Genomic DNA, 23,358 nt, shown 5'->3' on the forward strand with positions numbered 1-23,358 from the left:
TGGGTTGTGTGTCTCACCTTGATGAGCTCGTAGGTGTCTGTGATGATGGCGATGAAGAGGCTGAGCACCATGTAGGTGAAGATGCAGACAAAGCTGTAGATGTAGAACCTGCTGAAGAACCACACCAGAGTGCTCCTCTCCCTCAGCTTGGTAAAGGTGGAGTAGACCTCGTCTCCATTAATCATGGACAATAAACAGTACGCTGCTGTGTGGAAGGACCGGAACTGTGTTCACACACACACACACATTAATTATTTAATAATGGATGTGTATGTAAATGCTGGATGTGAATGTATTATTATATAGAGTGATGTAAGAACACAGACGTTGTCATGGTGAGGACCGAGAACAATCCATCCACAGACACAGTAACTGAGATAAATCATCACTGCACAGAGGGAGAACCGAAGAGCACTGGGGAGTGCTGCCCGCATGGTGAGGATCAGGATCTACACACACACACACACACACATTTGAAGATGTCTGTGAGAATGTGTGTATGGATGTGCGTGAGGATGTTGGTGAAGGTGTATATGAAGGTGTGTGTGGATGTGTGTGAGGATGTTGGTGAAGGTGTGTGTGGATGTGTGTGAGAATGTGCGTATGGATGTGTGTGAGGATGTTGGTGAAGGTGTGTATGAAGGTGTGTGTGGATGTGTGTGTATATGTACGTTATATTTCTGGAAGAATCCGAGGTAACGTAGAACTCCAATCCACACCAGTAGAGTTGCTGACCCCAACAGAATACTGCATACGGTGTAATTAGCCAACTCCTACACACATACAGATATATATATATATATATATATATATAGGGATGTAGGAATGTGGTAGTTAAGTGGTGAAGGTGTTGGACTGGGCCACACACACACACACACACACACATATATATATATATATATATATATATACAAACCAACAACCATACAAACAAACAATGACTAACAAAGACAGGTACACAAGGGCTTATATATAAAGAACAAAACATTAAGGTAACAGGTGACAAGGCGGGCAGGCAGAGCAATAGGGAGGGCGTGGCACAAAGTACAAGGGAAAACAAACTAAAAACAGGCTCCGCCCTTTCACTTGCCAGCACCCTCTCCAGTGGTCTGGCAGGGAACTGTCCCAGTGATTTCTGACAATAAAAGCTTCTGCCAAAATGTTGTAAGTTTACTCCCCTTTAACTGTTATATTATATCATTCTGTACAGAAGAAATGAATGAAATAGATAAATAAAATACTGCCTTTACTCCAAATTCAGAAAAATTGTATTAAATAATATTTATACACTATGTAGCCAAAAGTTTTGGGACATCTGCCCTTCCATGCACGTGAATGTAATATGGAGTTGCCCCGCCCTTTGCAGCTATAACAGCTTTAACTCTTCTTAAGGTTTAGGAGTGTGTTTATGGGAATTTTTTGACCATTCCTCTAGAAGTACATTTGTGAGGTCAGGCACTGATGTTGGACGAGAAGGTCTGTCTCACAGTTTCCACTCTAATTCATCCCTAAGGTGTTCTGTGGGGTTGAGGTCAGGACTCTGCAGGCCAGTCAAGTTCCTCCACACCAAACTCACCAAACTGTGTGTGTGTGTGTGTTTGTGTGTGTGTGTGTTACCTTGCTCAGTATGCAGATCTTCAGTAATGATGCCATAACTGTGAGTATGTCACTGATGATGATTAAAATGTTCCAGCCGTTAATGAACTCCATTCTCTCTGCTGATGATAACGAATTCCCTCGTTTAACACTAATGAATGCAGTGTATTCCTAATGAACCAAAAAGACTCATCACTTACAGTCATTTTATTCACTCATTTATCTGTCACTATCGTACAGTGATGTCATTCTGGATAATGTAATAATGTAGTTTACTGTCAAATACCATAAATGTAAATATATAAGGATGCTAGACTTCCCGGTAAAGTCAAACCACTCCCACCTTCCAGATGAGGAGTGCTGCAGATGAGGGACTTCCTTACAGCCGCATCAATGTTCAAAGCTTTAAACCCTGCGTGTGGCACTCTGCTTCACTCAGTGGTTATGTGTCACGATCATGTTCACACTCTTATTTCTAATGCAGCTACAAGGGGAGAAAATTCTTAAACATAAGACATCAAACTACTGAGATATCCAGAGTAGAATGATGGAAGATGTTTGACTACTGAGTTATGCAACAGAAAACCATTCAGTCAGTCATCAGGAGATTGCACTTCATTTTAAATTCCAACTATGCTCCAGCTGTCTGTCAGGAGTCAGGAGAATAAAACTGAGTGCTGTCTGTGTGGGAGGAGCATACTCTCTCAGCCCTGTCAATCACAGAGGAACCGACCAGCAGGACCGACCAGATTTCCAGTGATTGTGTTACGCTGCCCTGTTATGTAGCAGGAGCAGCAGTTGGTAAAGATGAGGTTGGAGGAGGTGCACATTATCCTCTGAAGGCTGTGATATTCTTGGTTTCATGTTTCCCAGTCCTCCTGCTGGTGAGGGGGTTCACCACACCGCTGTGTTTGAGAGATGGTCCGAGAATGATCCTGAATAAACTTTGAAATTTTCAGGATAAGGTTATAACCCTCTGTCTTACTAAAGAGAGGAAGGAGATTATTGTTTAAAGCATCTTTAGCATATTTAGCTGTATCCAAATTTCAGTGCAGAACTCGTGAAAAGGTGCCAATGTTCTGAAACAACTTAATCTAAAATCCTCTCTCCAGTGTCCGTTTCACTGGGTGTCACTGTCCAGGCCACCCCAAATACAGGAAGAAAAGCACAGCCTTTGTTATTTTACTGAGTTTGTTCTCTGAGATTGTTATTTTATTAAGTATTTCAGGAAGATGTATGTGTTTAGACAGTTTTTGAAAAGACAGTCAGTGACTCGTCTGTTTGGAAATCCAGGAGAACAGAGGAGAGGCTTGTGCAGGCCCTCTTTGTACCCTGCAAGATGCTGGGAGCAGATGAGCAGATGATACTGGAAGATCCGTGGGATTTCGAAGAAAACATCTCTGTGACCCTCAGATTTCATGGGCTGGCAAAGAAATCAGCCATTGCTCATGAGTGTTTCATTCACTGTCTCCACTGCTTCAACCTCTTCAGAGAGCCCTGAACCCAGTTCACAGGCATATATCCCATCTGAATAACTAAAGTTCTAAGAGATGTTCAACAAGACCAAAGCCAGCAGCCTGCCACCTCACCGAAGCTCATGGTGGGAACCAGACCTCCTCCAAAATTCATATACCCTCTCTCCATGAACAGAAACAAAGCTATGGAGCAGGATATTGCGGAGACACACAAACACAGAAACATCTGCCCCTCCGTGCCTCTCACCTTCACTGCCTTCTTGCATGGTCAATGAAGAGTTTTAAAGGTTCAAAATCTCATTCTTAGGATACATTTTCAGCCCTGAGGGAATCCCTAGAGATCAGAGCACAGTGTCCACACTGTCTGTGTCTCATATTGTGTCTGAAATCCATGTTTTCCCAGATGTTGGAAGGTTAGACTTTACACTCCAACACTTCACTGAACAGTAAAATCATTCAATGAACATTTCAGTGATATAAAAGGTTTTGTAATGAGGTCGTGACTCACGGTGATAAGGCGCATGCCAGCGCTTACTGAGCGTGTGCAGAGGACCAGAGACAACAAACACACAACAATGACCAGCGAATCAAACAGCAGCATCAACAGGAAGTGGCTCACTGCATCTGCACAAACAAATGATTTATTACCATCATCAACATCTATTTTACTTTATTAATCCTCACCATCTTATTGAGTTATTGTGGTTTTATTGACAATAAGATATATTGTCAATTTAAAATTTTAAAATTCTGCATAATTAAACATAAAAAACTTGATCAATCCATACTACAAAAACAGGATGAATTTGTGTGTGTATAAAAAAGGTTTATTGTGGATGTAGATATATCACATATATTAAATATTGTATAGATCTAATATATTGTAAATATTGTGTAGTGAATATTGTATACATGGAATATTTAATGTGTATAGAAGTTTATTTCCTCTCCCTAACGCACTACATATCAAATAAATCTCTGTAGGTGTTTAATGCACACTTATTCCCAGAACCCTGAGTGTGTGAACTGCAGCTGTGACTCACTGGATCCAGAGACCTCCACATCTGTACAAACACTGACGTGGACACTGCTGTGCAGGGACACTTTAATACGGCCGCTGTGAGCACGGTTATCAAACACCACCTGCAACACAACACAACATCTTCTAACACAACACAACATCTGTTAATACAAGACAACATCTGCTAACACAACACAACATCTGTTAACACAACACATCTAACACAACACAACATCTGCTAACACAACACAACATCTTAACACAACACAACATCTGTTAATACAAGACAACATCTGCTAACACAACACAACATCTGTTAACACAACACATCTGCTAACACAACACAACATCTGTTAACACAACACAACATCTGCTAACACAACACAACATCTGCTAACACAACACAACATCTGTTAACACAACACAACATCTGCTAACACAACACAACATCTGCTAACACAACACAGCACAACACAACACAACATCTGTTAATACAACACAACATCTTCTAACACAACACAACATCTAACACAACACATCTGCTAACACAACATAACATCTGCTAACACAACACAGCATCTGCTAACACAACACAACATCTTCTAACACAACACAACATCTGCTAACACAACACAACATCTGTTAACACAACACATCTTCTAACACAACACAACATCTGCTAACACAACACAACATCTGCTAACACAACACAACATCTGCTAACACAACACAACATCTGTTAACACAACACAACATCTGCTAACACAACACAACATCTGTTAACACAACACAACATCTGCTAACACAACACAACATCTGCTAACACAACACAACATCTTCTAACACAACACAACATCTAACACAACACATCTGCTAACACAACATAACATCTGCTAACACAACACATCTGCTAACACAACACAGCATCTGCTAACACAACACATCTGCTAACATAACACAACACAACATCTGCTAACACAACACATCTGCTAACACAACACAACATAACATCTGCTAACACAACACATCTGCTAACACAACACAGCATCTGCTAACACAACACAACATCTGTTAACACAACATCTGCTAACACAACACAACACAACATCTGTTAACACAACACAACATCTGCTAACACAACACAACATCTGTTAACACAACATCTGCTAACACAACATAACATCTGCTAACACAACACAACATCTGCTAACACAACACAGCATCTGCTAACACAACACAACATCTGTTAACACAACATCTGCTAACACAACACAACACAACATCTGCTAACACAACACAACACAACATCTGCTAACACAACACAACACAACATCTGCTAACACAACACAACATCTGTTAACACAACACAACATCTGCTAACACAACACATCTGCTAACACAACATAACATCTGTTAACACAACACAACATCTGCTAACACAACACAACATCTGCTAACACAACACAACATCTGCTAACACAACATAACATCTGTTAACACAACACAACATCTGTTAACACAACACAACATCTGCTAACACAACACAACATCTGCTAACACAACATAACATCTGCTAACACAACACAACACAACATCTGTTAACACAACACAACACAACATCTGTTAACACAACACAACATCTGCTAACACAACACAACATCTGCTAACACAACACAACATCTGCTAACACAACATAACATCTGTTAACACAGCACAACATCTGTTAACACAACACATCTGCTAACACAACACAACATCTGTTAACACAACACAACATCTGCTAACACAACACAACATCTGTTAACACAACACATCTGCTAACACAACATAACATCTGTTAACACAACACAACATCTGCTAACACAACACAACATCTGCTAACACAACACAACATCTGCTAACACAACATAACATCTGTTAACACAACACAACATCTGTTAACACAACACAACATCTGCTAACACAACACAACATCTGCTAACACAACACAACATCTGCTAACACAACATAACATCTGTTAACACAACACAACATCTGTTAACACAACACATCTGCTAACACAACACAACATCTGCTAACACAACACAACATCTGCTAACACAACATAACATCTGTTAACACAACACAACATCTGTTAACACAACACATCTGCTAACACAACATAACATGTTAACACAACACAACATCTGTTAACACAACACAACATCTGCTAACACAACACAACATCTGTTAACACAACAAAACATCTGTTAACACAACACAACATCTGCTAACACAACATAACATCTGTTAACACAACACAACATCTGTTAACACAACACAACATCTGCTAACACAACACAACATCTGCTAACACAACACAACATCTTCTAACACAACACAACATCTAACACAACACATCTGCTAACACAACATAACATCTGCTAACACAACACAACATCTGCTAACACAACACAACATCTGCTAACACAACATAACATCTGTTAACACAACACAACATCTGTTAACACATCTGCTAACACAACACAACATCTGCTAACACAACACAACATCTGCTAACACAACATAACATCTGTTAACACAACACAACATCTGTTAACACAACACATCTGCTAACACAACATAACATGTTAACACAACACAACATCTGTTAACACAACACAACATCTGCTAACACAACACAACATCTGTTAACACAACATAACATCTGTTAACACAACACAACATCTGCTAACACAACATAACATCTGTTAACACAACACAACATCTGTTAACACAACACAACATCTGTTAACACAACACAACATCTGCTAACACAACACAACATCTGCTAACACAACACAACATCTTCTAACACAACACAACATCTAACACAACACATCTGCTAACACAACATAACATCTGCTAACACAACACATCTGCTAACACAACACAGCATCTGCTAACACAACACATCTGCTAACACAACACAGCATCTGCTAACACAACACAACATCTGTTAACACAACATCTGCTAACACAACACAACATCTGTTAACACAACACAACATCTGCTAACACAACACAACATCTGTTAACACAACATCTGCTAACACAACATAACATCTGCTAACACAACACAACATCTGCTAACACAACACAGCATCTGCTAACACAACACAACATCTGTTAACACAACATCTGCTAACACAACACAACACAACATCTGCTAACACAACACAACACAACATCTGCTAACACAACACAACATCTGCTAACACAACACAACATCTGTTAACACAACACAACATCTGCTAACACAACACATCTGCTAACACAACACAACATCTGTTAACACAACACAACATCTGCTAACACAACACAACATCTGCTAACACAACATAACATCTGCTAACACAACACAACACAACATCTGTTAACACAACACAACACAACATCTGTTAACACAACACAACATCTGCTAACACAACACAACATCTGCTAACACAACACAACATCTGTTAACACAACACATCTGCTAACACAACACAACATCTGTTAACACAACACAACATCTGCTAACACAACACAACATCTGCTAACACAACATAACATCTGTTAACACAACACAACATCTGTTAACACAACACATCTGCTAACACAACATAACATCTGTTAACACAACACAACATCTGCTAACACAACACAACATCTGCTAACACAACACAACATCTGCTAACACAACATAACATCTGTTAACACAACACAACATCTGTTAACACAACACAACATCTGCTAACACAACACAACATCTGCTAACACAACACAACATCTGCTAACACAACATAACATCTGTTAACACAACACAACATCTGTTAACACAACACATCTGCTAACACAACACAACATCTGCTAACACAACACAACATCTGCTAACACAACATAACATCTGTTAACACAACACAACATCTGTTAACACAACACATCTGCTAACACAACACAACATCTGCTAACACAACACAACATCTGCTAACACAACATAACATCTGTTAACACAACACAACATCTGTTAACACAACACATCTGCTAACACAACATAACATGTTAACACAACACAACATCTGTTAACACAACACAACATCTGCTAACACAACACAACATCTGTTAACACAACATAACATCTGTTAACACAACACAACATCTGCTAACACAACATAACATCTGTTAACACAACACAACATCTGTTAACACAACACAACATCTGCTAACACAACACAACATCTGCTAACACAACACAACATCTTCTAACACAACACAACATCTAACACAACACATCTGCTAACACAACATAACATCTGCTAACACAACACATCTGCTAACACAACACAGCATCTGCTAAAACAACACATCTGCTAACACAACACAGCATCTGCTAACACAACACAACATCTGTTAACACAACATCTGCTAACACAACACAACATCTGTTAACACAACACAACATCTGCTAACACAACACAACATCTGTTAACACAACATCTGCTAACACAACATAACATCTGCTAACACAACACAACATCTGCTAACACAACACAGCATCTGCTAACACAACACAACATCTGTTAACACAACATCTGCTAACACAACACAACACAACATCTGCTAACACAACACAACACAACATCTGCTAACACAACACAACATCTGCTAACACAACACAACATCTGTTAACACAACACAACATCTGCTAACACAACACATCTGCTAACACAACACAACATCTGTTAACACAACACAACATCTGCTAACACAACACAACATCTGCTAACACAACATAACATCTGCTAACACAACACAACACAACATCTGTTAACACAACACAACACAACATCTGTTAACACAACACAACATCTGCTAACACAACACAACATCTGCTAACACAACACAACATCTGTTAACACAACACATCTGCTAACACAACACAACATCTGTTAACACAACACAACATCTGCTAACACAACACAACATCTGCTAACACAACATAACATCTGTTAACACAACACAACATCTGTTAACACAACACATCTGCTAACACAACATAACATCTGTTAACACAACACAACATCTGCTAACACAACACAACATCTGCTAACACAACACAACATCTGCTAACACAACATAACATCTGTTAACACAACACAACATCTGTTAACACAACACAACATCTGCTAACACAACACAACATCTGCTAACACAACACAACATCTGCTAACACAACATAACATCTGTTAACACAACACAACATCTGTTAACACAACACATCTGCTAACACAACACAACATCTGCTAACACAACACAACATCTGCTAACACAACATAACATCTGTTAACACAACACAACATCTGCTAACACAACACAACATCTGCTAACACAACACAACATCTGCTAACACAACACAACATCTGTTAACACAACACAACATCTGCTAACACAACACAACATCTGCTAACACAACACAGCACAACACAACACAACATCTGTTAATACAACACAACATCTTCTAACACAACACAACATCTAACACAACACATCTGCTAACACAACATAACATCTGCTAACACAACACAGCATCTGCTAACACAACACAACATCTTCTAACACAACACAACATCTGCTAACACAACACAACATCTGCTAACACAACACATCTTCTAACACAACACAACATCTGCTAACACAACACAACATCTGCTAACACAACACAACATCTGTTAACACAACACAACATCTGCTAACACAACACAACATCTGCTAACACAACACAACATCTTCTAACACAACACAACATCTAACACAACACATCTGCTAACACAACATAACATCTGCTAACACAACACATCTGCTAACACAACACAGCATCTGCTAACACAACACATCTGCTAACATAACACAACACAACATCTGCTAACACAACACATCTGCTAACACAACACAACATAACATCTGCTAACACAACACATCTGCTAACACAACACAGCATCTGCTAACACAACACAACATCTGTTAACACAACATCTGCTAACACAACACAACACAACATCTGTTAACACAACACAACATCTGCTAACACAACACAACATCTGTTAACACAACATCTGCTAACACAACATAACATCTGCTAACACAACACAACATCTGCTAACACAACACAGCATCTGCTAACACAACACAACATCTGTTAACACAACATCTGCTAACACAACACAACACAACATCTGCTAACACAACACAACACAACATCTGCTAACACAACACAACACAACATCTGCTAACACAACACAACATCTGTTAACACAACACAACATCTGCTAACACAACACATCTGCTAACACAACACAACATCTGTTAACACAACACAACATCTGCTAACACAACACAACATCTGCTAACACAACATAACATCTGCTAACACAACACAACACAACATCTGTTAACACAACACAACACAACATCTGTTAACACAACACAACATCTGCTAACACAACACAACATCTGCTAACACAACACAACATCTGCTAACACAACATAACATCTGTTAACACAGCACAACATCTGTTAACACAACACATCTGCTAACACAACACAACATCTGTTAACACAACACAACATCTGCTAACACAACACAACATCTTCTAACACAACACAACATCTGCTAACACAACACAACATCTGCTAACACAACACAACATCTGCTAACACAACATAACATCTGTTAACACAGCACAACATCTGTTAACACAACACATCTGCTAACACAACACAACATCTGTTAACACAACACAACATCTGCTAACACAACACAACATCTGTTAACACAACACATCTGCTAACACAACATAACATCTGTTAACACAACACAACATCTGCTAACACAACACAACATCTGCTAACACAACACAACATCTGCTAACACAACATAACATCTGTTAACACAACACAACATCTGTTAACACAACACAACATCTGCTAACACAACACAACATCTGCTAACACAACACAACATCTGCTAACACAACATAACATCTGTTAACACAACACAACATCTGTTAACACATCTGCTAACACAACACAACATCTGCTAACACAACACAACATCTGCTAACACAACATAACATCTGTTAACACAACACAACATCTGTTAACACAACACATCTGCTAACACAACATAACATGTTAACACAACACAACATCTGTTAACACAACACAACATCTGCTAACACAACACAACATCTGTTAACACAACATAACATCTGTTAACACAACACAACATCTGCTAACACAACATAACATCTGTTAACACAACACAACATCTGTTAACACAACACAACATCTGCTAACACAACACAACATCTGCTAACACAACACAACATCTTCTAACACAACACAACATCTAACACAACACATCTGCTAACACAACATAACATCTGCTAACACAACACATCTGCTAACACAACACAGCATCTGCTAACACAACACATCTGCTAACACAACACAGCATCTGCTAACACAACACAACATCTGTTAACACAACATCTGCTAACACAACACAACATCTGTTAACACAACACAACATCTGCTAACACAACACAACATCTGTTAACACAACATCTGCTAACACAACATAACATCTGCTAACACAACACAACATCTGCTAACACAACACAGCATCTGCTAACACAACACAACATCTGTTAACACAACATCTGCTAACACAACACAACACAACATCTGCTAACACAACACAACACAACATCTGCTAACACAACACAACATCTGCTAACACAACACAACATCTGTTAACACATCTGCTAACACAACACAACATCTGCTAACACAACACAACATCTGCTAACACAACATAACATCTGTTAACACAACACAACATCTGTTAACACAACACATCTGCTAACACAACATAACATGTTAACACAACACAACATCTGTTAACACAACACAACATCTGCTAACACAACACAACATCTGTTAACACAACATAACATCTGTTAACACAACACAACATCTGCTAACACAACATAACATCTGTTAACACAACACAACATCTGTTAACACAACACAACATCTGTTAACACAACACAACATCTGCTAACACAACACAACATCTGCTAACACAACACAACATCTTCTAACACAACACAACATCTAACACAACACATCTGCTAACACAACATAACATCTGCTAACACAACACATCTGCTAACACAACACAGCATCTGCTAACACAACACATCTGCTAACACAACACAGCATCTGCTAACACAACACAACATCTGTTAACACAACATCTGCTAACACAACACAACATCTGTTAACACAACACAACATCTGCTAACACAACACAACATCTGTTAACACAACATCTGCTAACACAACATAACATCTGCTAACACAACACAACATCTGCTAACACAACACAGCATCTGCTAACACAACACAACATCTGTTAACACAACATCTGCTAACACAACACAACACAACATCTGCTAACACAACACAACACAACATCTGCTAACACAACACAACATCTGCTAACACAACACAACATCTGTTAACACAACACAACATCTGCTAACACAACACATCTGCTAACACAACACAACATCTGTTAACACAACACAACATCTGCTAACACAACACAACATCTGCTAACACAACATAACATCTGCTAACACAACACAACACAACATCTGTTAACACAACACAACACAACATCTGTTAACACAACACAACATCTGCTAACACAACACAACATCTGCTAACACAACACAACATCTGTTAACACAACACATCTGCTAACACAACACAACATCTGTTAACACAACACAACATCTGCTAACACAACACAACATCTGCTAACACAACATAACATCTGTTAACACAACACAACATCTGTTAACACAACACATCTGCTAACACAACATAACATCTGTTAACACAACACAACATCTGCTAACACAACACAACATCTGCTAACACAACACAACATCTGCTAACACAACATAACATCTGTTAACACAACACAACATCTGTTAACACAACACAACATCTGCTAACACAACACAACATCTGCTAACACAACACAACATCTGCTAACACAACATAACATCTGTTAACACAACACAACATCTGTTAACACAACACATCTGCTAACACAACACAACATCTGCTAACACAACACAACATCTGCTAACACAACATAACATCTGTTAACACAACACAACATCTGTTAACACAACACATCTGCTAACACAACACAACATCTGTTAACACAACATAACATCTGTTAACACAACACAACATCTGTTAACACAACACAACATCTGTTAACACAACATAACATCTGTTAACACAACACAACATCTGTTAACACAACACAACATCTGCTAACACAACACAACATCTGCTAACACAACACATCTGTTAACACAACACATCTGCTAACACAACATAACATCTGTTAACACAACACAACATCTGCTAACACAACACAACATCTGCTAACACAACACAACATCTGTTAACACAACATAACATCTGTTAACACAACACAACATCTGTTAACACAACACAGCACAACACAACACAACATCTGTTAACACAACATAACATCTGTTAACACAACACAACATCTGTTAACACAACACAACATCTGCTAACACAACACATCTGCTAACACAACATAACATCTGCTAACACAACACAACACATCTGCTAACACAACACAACATCTGTTAACACAACATAACATCTGCTAACACAACACAACATCTGTTAACACAACACAACATCTGCTAACACAACACATCTGTTAACACAACACAACATCTGTTAACACAACATAACATCTGCTAACACAACACAACACATCTGCTAACACAACATAACATCTGCTAACACAACACAACATCTGTTAACACAACATAACATCTGTTAACACAACACAACATCTGTTAACACAACATAACATCTGTTATCACAGTGTGTATTAGCACAAGACAACATTAAAACAACACAACAATAGATGAAAACACCCTGAACTGCATTAAACTGGAAATCAGGGAAACTCCTGTAACTCTGTACTGGTTTGTCTGGGGCGTAACTGAGATTTAGTGTAGCTCAGTGGCACAATACCATAAAACCCCACATCACACACACACACACACACAGACACACACACACACATTACTAAAAAGCCCTGGCTGGAAGTGGAGGTTTAAACACTGCTGAGTGTGTGTGTGGAAAAGGGAAGTGTTTCTTTCTTTTCGTAATGAAGGGAATTATTCTGCAGTGATGTAAGGATCTGTCTGATTATATAAACTGCACAGGAATCACTGCCCACTGCTGGACTCATGCAGGACATCCCGTAAAATCTCATTACAAACATGGAACTTAAAGTTCAAAACTCTCACTGCAAATGATCATACTATTCATTTAAATCATGAGTTTCTGGACACTTCAGCCTGTGTGAGAATTATGTCCTCTGAAGCCTAGACAAAACACTGATAGACCCTCGCTGAAGGGACGTGTCTCTGGGACTCAGGGGGACATTCAGTACACTGAGTCTTAGTGGAAGAAAAGATTAGCTCTTAGTGGAGACGTTACTCTGACCAGGTCAGTCACATGGTCACTGAGACAGAACAGAGTACAGGACGGAAGTTCGGCACTAAAAACACAAAACAGTTCCACCTTTTCACATGTGTGTATGTGTGTGTGTGTGTGTGTGTGTGTGTGTGTGTGTGTGCACTTGCCATGACACCGAAGTTGTAGCAGTCAGGGAGTTCATCGTGGCGAACGGTCTGCAGATTAATGGCCTTAATATTCATGTGAACGTCCAGAGATAAAAGTCTGTGAACAGATTAGAAGTAGGAGTGATGATCATCGATGGTCTTCTCCCTCGAGGCTAGGCTCATAAACATTCAGCCCATCAATCCACACTGTTACTAATTCTTTCAAAATGACCCAACCTCCCAACCCGTGCCACTGTGCACTTCCTGTCTGAGACAGGCACTGACCTGGGTCATTCTTTTATCTGTTCCAGCTTTTTAATCACAGTTTAATCAGAATCCTTAATCACTGTTAGCACACTTGTGTTATAATTATAGTCTATGTATTTCTGTAAATATCTAGTGTATAAAAGTATATATAAAAATCTACCTCTTAAAATCCAGAGAATAGTCTGTGATGTTGAACAGCTTTGTGGAATAAACGTAAACACACTCTGTAACACACAGCCATGTGATTATGCAGAGCAGGACAGTCGGAATGGCCGCACTTCCTCCTGAAGGTATGTGTGTGATGTTACCTGTCTGCACGTTGGGATTGATGCTGAAGGTGAGATTTTCAGGTGAGATTTTTTCACGAGTGTAAAAACTCTGGCAGAGCGCGAGGGGCGTGTCTGTGCTGTTGACCCTCTGAAATGCCTGATTGCCCACGGTCACATCCCGCAGATTTAGATACTGCTCACAACACAACACACACATAACTGACAAACACTGCTGGAGTCATGAAGAAATAAAGTGTTTAAAAGGAAGATGTTTCTGCACACAGGCAGCTTGAGTCTCTTCAGCTCTCCTTCTCATGACTGGAAGATTCATGTGCAAAGATTTTCCTCAGAACAAAAAACTGGACTGTAAACAATCGACTTTTTGCAGGTTTTAATGAACTTTCTTATGTGCATGTGGTGTGCAGGGTTTAAAGAAAGTGTCACAGAATGGTTCGCTATAATCCAGTTGCTGCTCGAGGGTGTGTGTGTGTGTGTGTGTGTGTGTGTGTGTTTTACCCTCATGATGATGAAGTTGATGTGTTCATGCATGTCCTGTTTGGTGTAAACTGCATGAATGCCTTTTCGCTCCTGATAATTTTTCAGGAAAAGGTGTTTAAAGGACGTGAGGTTTTCCTCTCTGAAGATTACACTCATTTCATTACTCAGTCCAAACCACACCAACTGGGAACAACACACACACACACACACAAACACACCTTAACTATACAACAAACACACAAACATGTTAATTATTCAGCAAACACACAAATACATGATAATTAAACAATGATAAACACACACTAAGAATCCTATAACATTATTAAATATTACACAGTTTATGTAAATATAGCGACATTTTCAAACATACCAAATTTGTTTATTTTAGAATTTTTGTTTAATATCAATTATTAAATCTTTCTCTCTTACACATCACACACACACACACTGATTGTCCGACCTGGATGGTGATGATGGTGATCTTGATGATCTGTATGAAGAGTCTCCACGGTTTGCATCCTTGAGTGCGATATTTCTCACATGGACTCATAAAGAAATATTTTAATTTTCTCCTGAGTTCCATTTCTGTAATATTACTGCTCACTACACACTCTGACGCCATTGCAGCCACCCTGTGCGTGTGTGTGTGTGTGTGTGTGTGTGTAAGAGGAACTGAAACATCAGTAATGAACTCGGACTTCAAACTGGCAAAACCTGACACACACACACACGCACACACAGATGTAAAGATACAATTCAGCAAAGAGTCTCTCTTTCTCTCTCTCTGTCTCTCTCTGAGTTAATTGTAAATAATATTGTAAAGTAATTTATCTGGAGTAAATATACAATCAGCAGTCAGAACATCAACCCACTCTCAGGATTTAATGCAGATCTCATGCACATTTTGCACATGTATCTCTCTCCTGTGCCACACCTATTTATATTTACTGTTTATTTTCAATACTCGACAAATAAAGCACATTTTGATCAGATTCAGCACACGGTGGGTGGGTGGGGGGGGTATTAGACAAGTCCTGAGGTTAATTTTTTGGAAGCAGAAGATAAGAATCGGAGTAAACTTTGTGAACTGAATGGTGAGGTCTAGACGACTGGGTCAGAGCATCTCCACAACGACAGATCTGATGGATGTTTCCCTCACATGACAGCACCATGATGCACTATGAAAGGAAGGTGGAGGCACTGTAATGCTGCTCAGGAACGGTTTGAGGAACATGACAAAGTGTTCAAGTTATTGACTTGGCCACCAAATACCCCAAATCTCAGCCTGATCCAGTGTCTGTGGGATGTGCTGGAAAAACAGGTCTGATCCACGAGGGCTCCACCTCAACTTACAGAACTTAAAGGATCTGCTGCTGATGTCTTGGTGCTAGAGGATACCACAGCACACCTTCAGAGCTGTTGTGGAGTTCAGGCCTCAACCATGCTACTGTTTTAATGACCCCAGCAGGAATTACACAATATTAGGCAGTTATAGGATTAGATATAATTTATCATTATAGATATAAGACAACATTCACCAGTCCCTTTGGATCAAGACTGGTCTAAAATGCACATCACATTAAACATATGAAATGTAATGTTTCATATGAAATGTAATTCAATAGAAATTCTAGTTAAAGTGTAAAAACACTGGTAGAAAATTCAGGCTCTAAAGGTGATGATATTAGTGCCTAATATTTAAAAAGTTGTATTTTTTGTATAATTATCCTCTGTACCTAAATATAAAGGGGTCTGAGGAGGTTTTTTTAACAGTAAAATGTGAAATATTTGCCTGCTGCCACCCTTCGGTCATGCCTGATGTACCTGAGCCGTGTTTATGAATCCAGTCTGCTCACATTCAGCACATAGCTGTCAATTAAATCTTATTGGTTCTGCTGGTGAGGAAAACATTACCCAGAAACTCCTGTCTCAGATAAAGCAGTGAAGAGAGAAGTGAAATAAACACGTTTTTATATGATGAAGCATTTATTCAGTTTCATTTACACTCGCTTATGTACAGGAAAGGTCCATGAAGCTCACTCACTGTTTCCGTTCCCCAGTGCCGCACTGAGCACTAATGCAGACACAATGCTGACCCAGTGGAGCCCTCTGCTGGTCTCACTGAGGCAAAGCACAATAAACCTTCATTCAATAACCGATAATCATAATAATCAACCGAAATGCTCATCCGTACAAACTGCACAGGACATCAAAGTAATAAAAATAACATTTAATAAAGGTCCCCACTTAAAAATATAATAAAACACATAGCACCTTGCAGGGTGTGTAATAAAAATAAATCTCAATATTTCATTAACAACCAACCAAGTTTTATTAAAAGTGTCACAGGTTCTTGAGTGATATTTTCAGTTTAAAGAATAGACAGATAAGTTGGTATAAGTTGGTAGATAGACAGATAAGTTGCACACCACCTCGGAGATACACACTGCTGCTCATCCGGCTGTAAAATGGGATGAATTTCCTATTACAGGAAAAGTGTTAATAATATTTATAATATTTTTAAGCAATGTTATGAGTTCTGTTAGAATGGTATCATATTTAGATGTTTATCACATTTGTATCAGTCTGACTCATGCTAAATAATCTTCTCCTGACAGAATGTTTGTGATGTTAGCCTTAGCTCTAATCTGGTGTAATAAAAACCTACAGTACTCCCAAGCCCCGCCCACACCCTGAGAAGGTCGCTACCTAGGGTCAGGGTTAGCTCCTGAGAAAGGGAACTGGATCAGGACAGCTTTCAAGAAAATCGCTAGTTTCCTTACGAACGTTGTAACTGGTATAAAACAATAATCATAAAAATAAATAATAACTGTACCATGGTTAGATTAACATTGTACCAGCAGCATTTAGCATTAGCTAAACAGTGCATAACACTAGCTCTCCACTGGATTCTCCATTACTGAATACGACCTTTTTGATCAGCAGAGTGATTTTTAAACCTGACTCAATACAGAAAAGCGTTTGTGTGTGTGTGTGTGTGCATATTAGCTATACATGTTTGTGTTGTCAGTAACGGTGTATTGTACATGTTTCGCAGATTCAGCACACAGTAATGTTTCTGCACACTGACCACCTGGAACTCAGGAACCTGAAGTGCTCTTTACCACCAGCCCTTAAAGACACAGGGAATCTTCCAGCTCCTAGAAATTAAACTTACAAATATGCTGTTGGAAAGTGCTGGTCTGTTTAAGTGCTGAGAGTTAAAGAGTTAAAGAGGTAAAGACGATATCAGACCATGCTAGGCAATTTTATAGGGCTGGACTAGGGGTTGGTCAGTCTGAACATGGAGCGGTTAATTACACACAGCTTTACTGAGACAGCAGACCTTTATGTGGAGCAGTGTTTACATGGAGCGCTGAGGAACACCATCACCACGCCATCAACAGCAGCCGTGTTTTATACCTGTTTTTAACACTTCCCCTCCTGAACTTCCCCTCAGATAAATCTCTCGTCTTCTGGAACACAACTTACTGACATTTATACAGAACAATGGAAGAAGCTGAAGCTTAAGCTGCAATAACATGATTTCATCTATCTTCAGTTAGGGCTACATCCTGTTCAGGGTAAAAGCCTGAGGGCCATTCCTGGTACCACACACACACACACACACACAACATAGACAATCTAACTATCTACCTAGTTTAGGCAATCAGGAGAACCTGGAGGAAACCCAGATGAAGATGGGAGGGATGTGTGAAGCTGGACACACACACTGTTTAACACTGACTGAGATGTGAAGTGACAAACCAACCCAGTCTTTTAGGAAACACTCACATTTAAAGGTAATTTAAATTCCCAGGACAAAACAAAAAGATTTAAGTCTCACGGCAGTGTTTGGAGTACAGAGGGTTGTGAGATACAGGGGAAGTACTGAAGACCGTACTGAAACACAGCAATTGTATATAAATTCTCAGAGCGCATTGTCGACAGACAGGTTTAAGGAACGGGAGCGCAGGGGCAGGAAGTTAGCATCACCGCTACTTCCTGTGCTCCCACAAGCACCTGCTTCTGCATCCTGGTCTTCCACAGTGATGTCATCAGGAAGGGGTGGGGCTCCAGGATCACCAGGTTTGGGAAGGCTGGAGGACGTCGTTAAGCTAGCGGTGCCGCTAACTGACAGACAGTCCTGTCCCCTCTGCTGATTCACTGCAAAAGAGAGGTTCATAGAGCTGCTCATCACAGAGGAGGCGGGACTTCGTTCCCCATCAGGGTGGAGACAAACAGTGGAGCACTTATCGTAATCATAGAAGTCCGCCTTGGACAGGTTGTTAGTGGCTCCGGATGGGTCCTTCATCATGGCGCTAGACACACCTGCTGCTGTAAACACACAAAAGTCAACAGAACTTTTATTCTGCTCTACTGATATAATCTAGACTGTTAACTGAGCCACCGTGCGTTAGCTCTACCTCTGAGTGCCTCTATCTTCTCGTTCTTGCACCGCTGAACCTCGTCAGTGATCTTGGCGACGATGAAGTTGAGCGTTCTCAAGCGCATGATTGACTCAATTAGCGTGTCCAGGCCTCGAGGGTTCTCCGCGATAAGGTCAAGTAATTTACCTGCCCGCTTTCCCCGTGTGCTCCTGCAGCTGATCTCCTCTGTATCCTCTCGCGTCAGGATCTTCTTGGAGCGCAGGTAATCATAGTGCCTCTCTGCAATCAGCTTCTCTACTAGGTATGGACGAAGAGACTCCAGAGCCTGGGGAGAAAAATTCACACGAGTGATATATTACCAGAGGGACTCCATCTTTTTCTGTAGATGTTCTCATTGATGAACCTGAAACAAAACTCAGCAGCGTCTCATCTGCTTTCAGATCTGTCCTACTCAGCCAGTGTATATACAGTCTGACACTATTTTAGTTTTTCCTGTGAAATTTACCAAATATCATTGAGCCCACATTGTTCATTTCACATGTTACTGGGAACATGAGCTGTCTGTGTTTTCATTTAAGATTTAAACAATAATATTATTTCATCTATCTTCACTTAGGGCTACATCCTGTTCAGGGCAAAAGCCGATCACCTCAGGGCCATTCCTGGTACCACACACACACACACACACACACACACACACACACTTATGGACAATCTAACTATCTACCTAGCCTAGGCAATCAGGAGAACCTGGAGGAAACCCAGATGAAGATGGGAGGGATGTGTGAAGCTGGACAATGTTTAACACTGACTGAGATGTGAAGTGACAAACCAACCCAGTCTTCTAGAAAACACTCACATTTAAAGGTAATTTAAACAAAACAAAAAGAAAAAAGATTGAAGTCCCATGGCAGTGTTTGGAGTACAGAATGTCATGAGATACAGGGGAAGTTGGCTAGGGCACATTAAAGACCGAACTGAAACACAGCAATTGTTTCATTACAAAAACACAGCAAGAATTCTAGCTGAAACCGGAGCAGTTCTCAATCCAAACCCAACACAGTTACTCTGTTTCAGTGAACCTCATAACGATCCCTTTAGTTCATCAGGAAAACGTCTACAGTTCATGGCTGTCGATGGTCTCCTGAATTCACTTGCTGCCGTGATGTGAAGAACACATGACTGAGATGAGGCGATTTCCTGCAGAGTCAGGAAGTAGATTCCAGGTGTTGTGAGCACAGGTTCTAGTGAGCACTAACACACACTTCATCCCTCAACATCACCCGAATACAGTGCACACACACACCTTAAACACCCCGTATTCCTGTATCTCACAATGCAGACCACGCCCCTAGTTAGCTGGGATTGTTTTATTACCTGTGTGACGTCATTGCCAGGTCTAGAGTGTTGTTTTGATGCACTAGGCTGACTCACCTGGAAATCGCGACTACCCTTGTATTATGCACGCGCTTACGAGAAAGTGCGCGCTCCCGCGATTCCTTATAAATATTGAACTAAACTAGCTTCTGTTTTATTTTAATTCAACTTTCTCACCTTTAACATTCTCACATCTGGACTACAGATGAATGTTCTCACACTTTCACTTTCAGACCCAGTGCTTTAATGGCACATGTTTATATAATAATTTTAATTTAAATAATTACTTTTATTTCTGTTGGTTCATAGCGGATTATTAAAGTCAGTGTAAGACACACAGATATGTGAAGTTTATTCACTTACGTTCTTTTTCACTTCGGCCATTTCGTCTTCCGTCAGGTGAGGAGTCTCCATTCTGCTCACCCTGATCTAAACTCTCAAATCTCAATCTAATTAATCAATTTAAACAATAATTAAAACTTATTAAGTAAAAACTTTCTGGCTGAAGAAAAACCTTACTGGCTGAAGAGTTTACTTATACAGTTAAAGTTCATTAAATGTACACGAAGGCCAAACAAGAAAAAAGCTGAAAAGTGAAGTTCTCTTCACTTCCTTATCGAGCGCAGTGACGTCACTCAACCAGGCGAGAGAACAAAGGCGAATGTGGAAGGCCATCAGGGGCAAAACGTGGTAAAAATCTCTGTCCTTTACGCTATGGAATACTTCCTTCTTTTCCCTTCAGGGGTGGCCACATTAGGTTTGGAAACCCGGCCATGTCTAGTACTGTATGGTAAGTTTTGAGCAGTTGGCTCAGCTGGAATGTTTTCATCAGCATGCAGTGCATCTTTAGACGGACTGTTGCTGTCTGGTACAGATCTGAGTTGTGACAACAAGTCCTCCAGATCTGCTTGTGTACAGTGTGGGAGTGGCTCTTTTACAGGTAATAGATGTCAGTGATTCCTCCTGTACTCTTTACCGTGTGACTCCACAACATGAATGTAGACTGGTTTGTATTCACACCTCTTTCAGTCTTGACCGCAAAAAAGGGCTTAAACTGGGTTTAATTTTTCTTTTTGCTATCACTCTTCACACAACTATAACCACAATAGAAAAACAAGTTTTCTAAAATTACATTAAATGTACTCTAAAATCCACTACTGAAATTTGATGACCAAAAACTCATTTTGATGACCAGCATGTTGCACTTTGCTCTCTACTAAAGTGCAAATATGTTATGAATGAAAAGCTATTTTACTGGTGATCCAATATGATCTAAGATAACACAGATTACTCCAGATGCTGTCATGGTTGCTCTAATCTTACCCTAATCTCACTTCATTTAAACCCACATCCTTGGCACTTTTCATTTATGACCACAGTATACTTTTTATACGGTTTTGATAGTGGCAGCTGGTGATGTGAACACTAAAGCCTAATATATATCAACAGCTTAACAACTGAACTACTAGTGTTGACTAACCCATTATATTCTAATATCTCATTGATATTATTATAATATCAATATAATAATAATAATAATAATAATAATAATAATAATAATAATTGAGTTGCTCTCAATAATTTTTTTAAATGGGGTAAATATAACACACACACACATACACATACAAGCAAACCTAAAGTAAATCAGAATGAATAATTTATCTATTTTTTAGTGTTTCA

General features: G+C 39.5%; 2 protein-coding genes across 6 annotated transcripts in view; both read right to left on the reverse strand.

The window, feature by feature from the left end:
- The window catches only part of ssx2ipa (synovial sarcoma, X breakpoint 2 interacting protein a), a 38,124-nt gene extending 21,575 nt beyond the window's left edge, over nt 1-16,549 (reverse strand). Inside the window, exons 1-11 of one of the 4 annotated variants that reach the window (XM_058394876.1) lie at nt 16,371-16,549; nt 15,929-16,093; nt 15,452-15,605; nt 15,304-15,367; nt 14,898-14,994; nt 4,115-4,214; nt 3,580-3,695; nt 1,618-1,767; nt 672-773; nt 327-449; nt 18-224 (exon numbers count right to left, since the gene is read on the reverse strand). In XM_058394876.1, coding sequence (XP_058250859.1) covers nt 18-224; nt 327-449; nt 672-773; nt 1,618-1,767; nt 3,580-3,695; nt 4,115-4,214; nt 14,898-14,994; nt 15,304-15,367; nt 15,452-15,605; nt 15,929-16,093; nt 16,371-16,532 — 1,440 coding nt within the window. In that variant the 5' untranslated portion in view covers nt 16,533-16,549. Of the gene's footprint in view, nt 1-17; nt 225-326; nt 450-671; nt 774-1,617; nt 1,768-3,579; nt 3,696-4,114; nt 4,215-14,897; nt 14,995-15,303; nt 15,368-15,451; nt 15,606-15,928; nt 16,094-16,370 lie in introns of those variants that run through there. The other 3 variants (XM_058394877.1, XM_058394874.1, XM_058394873.1) reach the window with 3 other exon arrangements.
- Nucleotides 16,550-17,877: 1,328 nt separating this feature from the next.
- bcl10 (BCL10 immune signaling adaptor) lies at nt 17,878-22,314 on the reverse strand. Of its 2 annotated transcripts, none has more exons than XM_058395800.1 (3): nt 22,042-22,314; nt 20,338-20,626; nt 17,878-20,245 (listed from the first exon to the last, which is right to left on the reverse strand). In XM_058395800.1, the coding sequence occupies exons 1-3, from the start codon at nt 22,090-22,092 to the stop codon at nt 19,842-19,844; spliced, it is 744 nt and encodes a 247-aa protein (XP_058251783.1). In that variant the 5' UTR covers nt 22,093-22,314; the 3' UTR covers nt 17,878-19,841. The 2 variants fall into 2 exon arrangements, with proteins under 2 accessions (XP_058251783.1, XP_058251782.1); XM_058395799.1 differs by having other exon boundaries at nt 17,878-20,248; nt 22,042-22,313.
- Between the last annotated feature and the right edge of the window lie 1,044 nt (nt 22,315-23,358).

This window comes from Hemibagrus wyckioides, linkage group LG07 (assembly GCF_019097595.1).
Source record: "Hemibagrus wyckioides isolate EC202008001 linkage group LG07, SWU_Hwy_1.0, whole genome shotgun sequence".
Taxonomy (NCBI): domain Eukaryota; kingdom Metazoa; phylum Chordata; class Actinopteri; order Siluriformes; family Bagridae; genus Hemibagrus; species Hemibagrus wyckioides.